The sequence below is a fragment of the Eurosta solidaginis genome, chromosome 4 (genome assembly GCF_040869045.1).
Source record: "Eurosta solidaginis isolate ZX-2024a chromosome 4, ASM4086904v1, whole genome shotgun sequence".
NCBI classification, from domain to species: Eukaryota; Metazoa; Arthropoda; class Insecta; order Diptera; family Tephritidae; genus Eurosta; species Eurosta solidaginis.
In genome coordinates, this window is record NC_090322.1 from 93,234,814 (window position 1) to 93,244,515 (window position 9,702).

The 9,702-nt window shown below is 38.9% G+C and overlaps 1 protein-coding gene across 1 annotated transcript in view; it reads right to left on the reverse strand.

Moving 5' to 3' along the window:
* Rbcn-3A (Rabconnectin-3A) overlaps positions 1–9,702 on the reverse strand; it is a 2,573,828-nt gene that overhangs the window by 1,943,480 nt on the left and 620,646 nt on the right. Inside the window, exon 8 of the mRNA XM_067779516.1 lies at positions 2,490–2,619. Coding sequence (XP_067635617.1) covers positions 2,490–2,619 — 130 coding nt within the window. The remainder of the gene's footprint in view (positions 1–2,489; positions 2,620–9,702) is intronic.

The following is a 9,702-nucleotide window of genomic DNA, read 5'->3' on the forward strand; positions in this document are numbered from 1 at the left end:
ACGTATTTGTTTGGCCTGTACACACAACCTATGAGTATTTTGTCATGATGGGAATCTATTTCAACAAAAATGTACTCTATAGAAGAAAAGGGTTCAGATCAGGCATGCTTAACCAACGAACCGATATCATTTCGTTACGATAATCAACGTTAATAAACGAAACAAAGTCATTTCGTTTCGTTTATTAACGTTAAGAACGTCAAATTAACGTAAATACATACAAAAGTATGCAATTATAATTGTGGAAGCGTCGCTCACAAATACACGCGCATATGAGAAGCTATAAACGTCGTAATTTTATAGCTGATAACCAATTAGTTACTTCTAGAAATGGAAGCGCCTAGAAGATGCGAACGAGAAATCACAAAGTATAAAAGGAAGAAACAGTAGAGGCGCGAAAATCAGTTTTATTTAAGACGCTATCTGGCGAGCAATAGTAGTGGTATTGTGAAGAACTTTAATAAAGGCCATTTTGCATTATTGAATAGTGGAGTTATTTATTCAACAGTTTAGTGATTCGAACGTTGGCAGAAGATTGAAAATAAGGGGAATTGCACTAAATTTGTTACAATAATATAACTTGTAAAATATAAATTTTACAAAATAATAAAGTTGGTCATGAGGACAACAAATTAATATAATAATTGTTTATCTAGATCTAAAAAAAGATTAAAGAAAAAAGCTAAATCTAGCTTGAAAAAAGCTAATATGGCAACACTGGTCGAGTGCCAGAACGTGTTTTCCATCATCCACGATTGGGGAACTGTTCATATCTTCTCCCTCGTAAGCTAGCAATGAGGATAAGTGTTTCCTCCACAACTTAAGCACATTCTGTACATCAGTTACCATGTCGCCATTAGCATTCCTGCAGGAATCTGTCTCGGTCTTCAAAGCTTCAGTTATCCGCCGGATTTTTTGATATTATTTCTTTCAGCCAGCATTTGAGGCACCTCGCACTCACGCCGCTCTTCCTCAAGCTTTTTCCGTCTAAATAGGAGTCTCTCTTTCCTCTTTGCCTCACGCTGCTTTGCACACGTAAACAGCATGTCTCTATAGGCAGCGTCCTTCTTTTGCAGTGAAACATTCCTCATCGTACCAGTTGTTTTTGCTGGCTCGCTAGAAACCTATGGTGTCAGCAGCGGCGCTACGTAAAGGGAGATTAGTATGCTCCCACGGTCACATCGTCAAGTCGAAGATTGGTTTCGGTGAGCAGGTGTGAGAGCCGAGTGGAGTAATTAAACTTTATCTGTGTTTTTTGTGAGCAGCCTTTCGATAGCAAACTTTCCTTCTGTCACTGCCCGCACTTTCTTTGCCACACAGAGGCGTATACGTATCTTGGCTGCCACAAGGTACTAGTCCGTGTCGATATTTGGACCTAGTAGAGTGCGCACATCTACGACACTGGAACTTTGTCTGATGTCGCCGCTACGTTCGATCACTACGCGATCGATTTGGTTTCATGTTCTTTGATCAAGAGACAACCAGGTAGCTTGGTGTATCTTTTTATGCTGGAACCGGGCACTGCAGATGATCATATGTTAAGCCGCGGCGAAGTCAATAAGCCTTAACCCATTGGGAGATGTTATCTCGTGGAGGTTAAATTAAAAAACTACAATTGTCTTCTTCCTTGACCAGCCAGGGTTTAATATAACGTAATGACGAATTAATTGCATTTATTTAATCCGAAATTCCAAATTACAATAGATCAGCATTAAAAAGTAATTTTTTGTTTTTCAAATATGCCCACATTTGGGCTTTATCAAAACGAAGTTGATGGTGTGCGAACTTATTTTATATAGGATACATTTAACATTTGATTACATACACGGTCATTTTATGCAAATAGTTTCTGGGTGTACATTAGTTTTTGTCGAAGTCGGAGCTCACCCCAAAGCCATACCTTTGGAGCAGTCGGAAACACGGCGTCTGCACTGTTCCGTTTTGTCATTCACTAGTGTTGGAGATTTAGTTTCGGGAAAAAGAAAATTTATGTGTTTTATTAATGCCGGGAAATGGAATAAAAATCGTATAAAGTTACGAGCTAAGTTAGATGAACGCACTTTATAAATTTATGCGTAATTTCTATTAAGCACACATTTTTAATGTTACGACTGGCAAGGACAGGAAAGTGATAAATTTTTTTAAAAATGAGTTCTTTCATCTAGTGAAATAAATAAATTTACCAACTTTTTTACACGCAACGTGAATTTTTGATAACTTTTTGACTTGTTTACGACACCATATGAACACAATATATTGCATTTTATTTTTTCGGAATCAAATTTGGTTTTTAGATGTTGTAACTCGCATTTGCAAAACATTTAATTTTTTTGGATAAAATTTTCAAAACATCTAAATTTGGATAAAATCAGGGGCAATATTTTTCGAAAGAATATCACGCAAATCTACGAGCGCCGATAAAACCAGCCACCGTTATTTCAAAAAAAAAGAAAGAAAACGCAAATAGATTAAATTAATATATCAATTACCTTTTAACCAGTGTTTCCTTTTTGCTGCTCTGAATACTTTTGCCTCAAAATCATATTTTTCTTGCATCAAAATTTCGTGTAGGGTTGGTTTTTCCGATAGCACAAAAGACGTGTTATATTGATCTCTTTCCTACAGCCAAATAAACGATATATTTATTACTCTCAATTCGATGCACATGTAAGTCGCCGTTACGTTCGAAAAAAAGAAGAGCGGTCCTTTTGGCGGCTAGAAAAAGCGCCCAAAAACGTGACCGAAATGCAACGAAAAGTCTGACCAAAGTTTTTTTTACGGTGTGACTTTTCTTCTCGAAATTACAGCTTTGGTTGTGAAATTTCAATGAATATTTTTTCCTCGTTTCCGTGTTCTTTTTTCGTATGTAACGACGGCAAAGAAACTTTTTTATTTATACTTATTTGTTAGTCTCTTAATATTAGAACTGTAAGCAGGGTGGTCCTCGACCAATTTTAACCGTGATGAGCTTGCACCTCCGATTTTCTTTCTGAACATGTTTAAGGAACACTTCAGGAAAGTGTTCCTATAGCTCATAAAATCGATCATTTGGCCCTTTTTTAAATGCATTTTTTCCCAAAAGTACATTTGCTGGGTATGCACGGGCATATATTCAGAGCTAAATAAGTTTTGACTATCATTATTTATGTTTTTTTTTTGTACGCTGATCGCGAAAATGATATTCATTTTACGACAAAATAGTGCTATCAAAAGTTATTAACCCCTTTATGCCCAAATTTCAATTGGAGGAAAAAATGTTTGTATCAGATTTATGTAGGTCCTATTAAAACTCAAATAAAAAGCAAAAAAAGAACTTGATGTACCAGATAACTAATAATAAACTCCAAGTTAGACAAATGATGATTACGACATTAAAAATTAATTAATATCTCATATTTCCAATGTTTGAAAATCGCAGCGTTGTTATCAGTATTTATTATACTAAATAATATTACTATCAGAAATTGTTACACATACGTATTTATAATACATACAAGCATATAACAACGTATTATTTGATAAAAGGACATAAAGCTATAATGTTAAACAATTATATATTTTTAAGTGAGTTTCTCCACTTAAACCACTCTTCTATGACTCACGCTCATGTGAAGAGTCTACGAGTACTGTGGTGACTCACGTTCCCGCAGTTTTCCCCACATCAGTCACACATATGTGCATAATGCATCCCTGCATGCACTCGTCACTATTTGACAACTCATTGGACCGGGCTTCCAATATCCAAAAGGTTGTATAAGCGCTGGGCGCTTTTCCACTTCCTTCTCTTTTTTCATCAACAATCCACAAGACGGAGCATCTCCCGTAACGATACGGGATCCTAATTAGCAACAACTACAATCAACCATACATAAGTATCAACACATATAATTCCCATTTTATCCCTTTTCATTCAATAAAAGTTTCATTTGTAATTACTTTGAAGAATTAGCAATTTGATTTTATATTTTGTAAATCTAATTTCTAATGAATTGATACACGACTTAAAGTTTATAAGTAAATTAAAGTTCATATGTTAGACTAAGGCCAATTGTTTGAATAAATGAATATCATTGAATTTAAAATATAAATCAGCTCGTGATATAACAATATACTAAACATGCTGAGAATTATACTCGCATACGGCTCTAAGTAATTTTTTTGCATAATCCGGATGATTTTTGGATACTTTATACTTGGCCCAAGTTGCAGAACAGCTTCCATGGCCTGCTGGCTGTAAAAACCTAAACCTTACTTGTGGCTCAGACAAATATCTTTTACATGGAAAAATACAGCATGAACTTTTGGTGTCACCGATATATTTAATGCCAAATATGCTTCCCTGAATTTGTCAACGAACTCACCGAACTCCGGACTTAGTTCCACAGTGAAGCAAGCTTGGGCTACTTTGTTGAACCATCGAGAAGCTTCCACGTACTTTAGGCAGCCCAAGATGCAAACTGACATCAATAAATCAATATTACTTAAAAGTTTTTTACAACTGTTTCCTTTGAACGAAGGGCTCCCGTGTACAATTTCTCGATTAACATAGCAAAGTTCCGCCCATAACGTAGCTTTTTTGGAAAATCCTTCAACATATGGAAGAATATTGTATTTACGACCCCTAGCACCAAATGTAGTTCTGGCGGAAGAATTATATTTAAAATTACTTTGTCCTCACTAGCTTCAATAACAGGTGGTCTTATGCAATTTTTATAGTATTTAGCATTACTTTTTTGACCACTGGCATCGCACCAGGCTATATAATTTTTCAGGATGCTTCCTATAGTTCTGTAGTCACTAACTTGCTCAAGACTATTTTTAGTTGCGTAGCACCAACAGCATGGATGCAAACTTGAATGTGACATTACACCAACAAGGATGTTTGCAAGTTGTAAGTCAGTTGCGATAGTACACTCAAAATTATTTATATTTAACAGTTCCCATAATTGCATAACGTTTTCGTAATTTTCTTGAACGTGTGGAGCCAAACCTATAATCATTAATTTCTTCACACTTGAATTACGTAATTTGTTTGCAGCTATACCATATTTGTAAGTTTGTCGAGTATATCTGTTTTCACTTAATCCAAATTATTATTAATACCGAATACCGAATTTCAGATGACTTGATTTAATGTTGCGTGATTTAGTAATAAAGTCAATCAATTTCTTTACATCCGTGCAGTATATCAATGTCTCAGACGCTAAAGAACGATTTTTACCAATTACGCGTTGAACATCAGAAACTTTGCCCTCAAATAAATTGTCTAATAAATGATTTTTATTTAATAATTTTTCCTTTAAATTTGGCTCGATCGCTTTCGCATTTTTTTTTTGCCACGCGAATCGCTGTTGCAATTCCAATTGTCACTTTATAACTTAAATTAAAGGTATTACGAATATTTTGAAAGTCTTCAGAGGTAAGCAATGCTTCATTTGATGTTTTCGGTGACCCCGTTGTGACTCTTAAAGGTTGAACACCTCTATGTTGCAATAACTGTAGGGAATTAGATCCGCCTTTAAGAAGAGAAGATACCAACTGTTCTTTAGTTTTCAGTTCAAAATTGTTAATGCGTTCTTTAACATTGCCGATTATCATTGACTTTTTACATATATGGCGTTTGCCTTTTTTGATAACAACGACACATTTTGGACACGTTTTAATAACTTCGTCATTTTTTTTTTATTCTGCTGTTTGTATCACTCTTAAGTTCAGAGGAAAATACTTTTCTTGGAACAACTTTGTTTTTACTTTTTCTTTGTGAGCTCACAGAAAAAATACATACACTTCAAGCTTTTCTCTTGTCTTGTTGATTTCTTTAATTGGAATTTCGAAGCCAGTTTTCGAAACTTTTTCTTTACCGATATTTGACCGATACAAATTCCTCTTACACGACGAACATATAACTTTTGGAAGGCACTCATTTTTGTCATCATAGCTTCCAAATAAATTCACAATTTTTGATTTTAAATTTGCACTTAGATAAATAATGTTTTTGTTCTTCCCCCAGCACAATAAACAAATAATACCGATTTTCTTCATGAGAACGAGCGTGTTGCTTTCCTATCTTAGGCGTCATCTTGCTTCTCCGGATGCTTATAATTTGAAAGTTTTATTTTTATTTGACAGCATTTTCACTGTCATAACGGTTAAAGTTGGTCGAGGACCACCGTGGGAGTTAATAACTATTGATCCCACCATTTTTTGGTAAAATGAATATCATTTTCATGATCAGCGTACAAAAAAACATAAATAATGTTGGTCAAAATTTATTTTGCTCAGAATATATGCCCATGCATACCCAGCAAATGCACTTTTGGGAAAAATGCATTTAAAAAAAGGGCCAAATGCTCTATTTTATGAGCTATAGGAACAGTTTCCCGAAGTGTTTCTTAATCATGTTCAGAAATAAAATCGGAGGTGCAAGCTCATCACGGTTAAAATTGGTCGAGGACCACCGTGTAAGGTTTATATTGAGTCTGCGTCTTTTTTCTAAAAACAAAGTACATTACATATTCCAGACTAAATTATGTAAAATTTAGCAATAATTATATTTGCCGTTTTTTTTTTTCTAAATCCTCAAAATTTATTCTGATTGCTTAGAAAAAAATTTCAATTGAAAAGCAAAAACGACCATGGGATTGCGTCGGCTTGTGCCTGTAAAGGCTTAGTTTCCTCGAAAGCGGTGGATACAAACTCGTTCATCAAAGTTTTTCCCACCGCCAAATAATTTCAAAACGAAAAACAATTTCGGCTTTTTAATTTTCTTTAAAATGATAACTGTTCGGCCTGAAAGCGTCGTAAACCGGCAGTGGGTAGGCGCACAAGGGTCGATCTCGGGAAGATTCACTCAGAAAAGAGATAAATAAAAACACAAGAGGATTTGCCTCGTTATAATGGGATTTAATCAAAATAAGAGAAAAGTACAGTGCCAAAGTGATTTGATATTTTACCCTGTATACAAAAAGTACGGCGTTGATCCTTGGACGATGCGTATCGGTAGGCGGTTGGTCGAGAAAGAGGCCGGTTGTGCCGTTGATGACAACCGTTAAGCCGCGAAAAGGTCCTCTGGTATTAAGGAGGGGAAAAGCCACACACACAGCCACCCTTACGTATACGTGCATGGGTGCTGACAACCTGCACACACACACATGCATGTGGATGAAACGCATGCATGTGCATGCATGCACACAAATGCGGCGTGAGTGTGGGTGGCTGGAAAGATTATTAAAACATTAGGGAGGGGCGCCGTCAATCAAGTGAAAGTTAGGCATTGGGCCTAAACATGCCGCCCCCCTTGCGGTACGCAACCTCACAGTCCTCCAAGGATCACCGAACCTAAGGAAGAGGAAAAAATAAAAAACTTATAACTAACTTAACCGAACGACGGCCAGTCCGCCGGCTTGGCAGCATGCACGATGAGTTGCGTAGTGTGCGAGCTTGGTTGCAGATGCCTCGCCACTTTCCCGTCATGGTTAGAGGCCTGAGCCATGTTTGCCTAGCGCTAGGGATTGCACAAAAAAGTAAAAAGATATACATGTTCATATTTCTTGCCGTTTAAATAAAGACTCCATTTATTTAAAAAAACGTACTATTTAAAAGTATGAACTTAAATAATAGACTAACATGTTGAAGACTCCAGGCTGGTTACGTATGAAACAAAAGATTTTTTTTTTTCACTCCATACATAAAAAGATAAAAATAAATAAAAAACTGTAGTATCTTCTAATTTACGAATTAGGCTTCTGGCCGTAATGAATACCTAATAATAGTAATAATAAAAAGTAACACCTAAAGTGTAGTAGCACCCACCCGATTACAGGGTTTTAATGTTTAATTGGGTTTAACCGAATGAGGTTAGGAAGATGCAAGAACCTTTTCATCTAGCTCCTGCGGGAAAGTCAGATCGGCTGGGTTCCCGAGAGCACCTACCCGAATATTGTGCTCTGCGCGAGCAGGGGTCCGAACGAGGGCGGCAAAACTCCTGGTGTTATCACCTCGACATATACGTCGGCGCCAAGAGCCAGCCGGATCGGTGTGGAGGCATAAAACTGCGGATTTGCCAGGCGGATATGCTCGTAGGGAACCGCCGTGCTGGAGTCGATACTGTGCGATGGACTGACGCGCTGAAAATCGCTGATGCACACCGCGTGGGTCGTCACCGTCTTGCTGTTGCCGTATTTCCCGCGGAATCGGATAAAACAGCCGAGCTCTCCGGCAGCGTGGGTGATCGGCAGTGCTAAGTCCTGCGCCAGGCTGCAGTCGATCGTTATGCGGGGGGAACATGCATCAATAAGTGCACGCACAAGATGCAATCGCCCCCCGGCTTCCACCTTCACGATCGCAGTCGGCGTAAGACTAGCCATCGGTCGCAAAGTGGGACCCGAGGTAGGGTTGCTGATGGGATTACCCTTACGGAATGTCGTACGGAGAGGTAGCTGGCGCGGCCGTGGGGCCAGTCTACGCTCTTGGTTGCTTTCGTTGTAAGTGGAATTACTCGTGCGATGTCGCTGGCGTGGCCGAATGGCCAGTCGACGTTCGTGGCTGATTGGATGACTTTGCGTTTGTCGTTTATTCAGTGAGCGGGAAGGCCGTGGTTCCGCGCCACTCTGGCTCCGTCTTTCATGAGCTAACAGGGGTCGGAACGGCCGTGGGTCCGATCCCCCGATGTACGGTTGTGGCGACTTTGTGGTTCCTTCCGCCTGGTGATTTTCTGGTGCGTCGCGATAAAAAGCTGGCTCTGAAGCGTGAATGGATAGCACTTCATCCGTATCTTCTCCTGCGTGGTGGGACCTACTCTCTCTTGATGCCCGTATCATTTCGCGCTCTTCCTCTTCTTCCTCTTCCACTTGCTGTGCCCAACTTTTATAGGGCTCTGGTTGTCGTGGAAGATCTTCCATAGGTAAATGTAGTGTGGTGTGGTGTGGTCGACCACATCGTCGACACCTGCCGTCGCTGGAACAATTCTTAGCGCGATGTACCATCGATAAACAATTTTGGCAATAGTTAAGGCGTATGATCTCGCGCAACCGCTGCAGAGGGGTCTTCGCCCGGTAGACAGTACACGAGCGAATGGGATGTTGAGCGTCACATAGAGGGCACGGCTTGGGGTAGCGACAGGCCTGGCGCTCGGTTCTTTGGCGCAACGATGCGTAGCGAGTCATTCTATGCAGAGTGTGAAAGACAACAAAAGGAAACTCATTTATTTATAATGACTGTGCCACGCGTTTAGTGGCGAGAAGGCCCTAATTTGATTATCGAGGTTAGGAAATTCTATTAGCGCATGTGTAGGGGGAAAATCATCTGTTGCTGCAAAAAAAATATTTGGCGCTTAATATGTGCATGGCCTCTTTCCCTGCACTTTATGTGCCTGGGTCTTTAGTGCCTTATTTTGTTTATTTTGTGTCACCCGGTAGCGTTTTAGTTAGCCACGGGCACACTAGTGCTGCAGAAAAATTAGCATTTACGATTTTCGGTTCGCACATTCTGGTACCGAACCGGGTAGAAAGTGTATAGCGTGGGTTATTTTGAGTCGCTGTTATTTGTGTTGTTGGTGCTAAGAACCAACAATTTTCCTGCCCGCCACAAAAAAAATGTCTGGACAGCAAAATTGTATGCCAATAAAGAAAAAAATGTTCGTTTTGGAAGAGGGGAGAGATTTATAAAATGTATAATTTTTTATTTGTTGGTATTGCCCCCCGC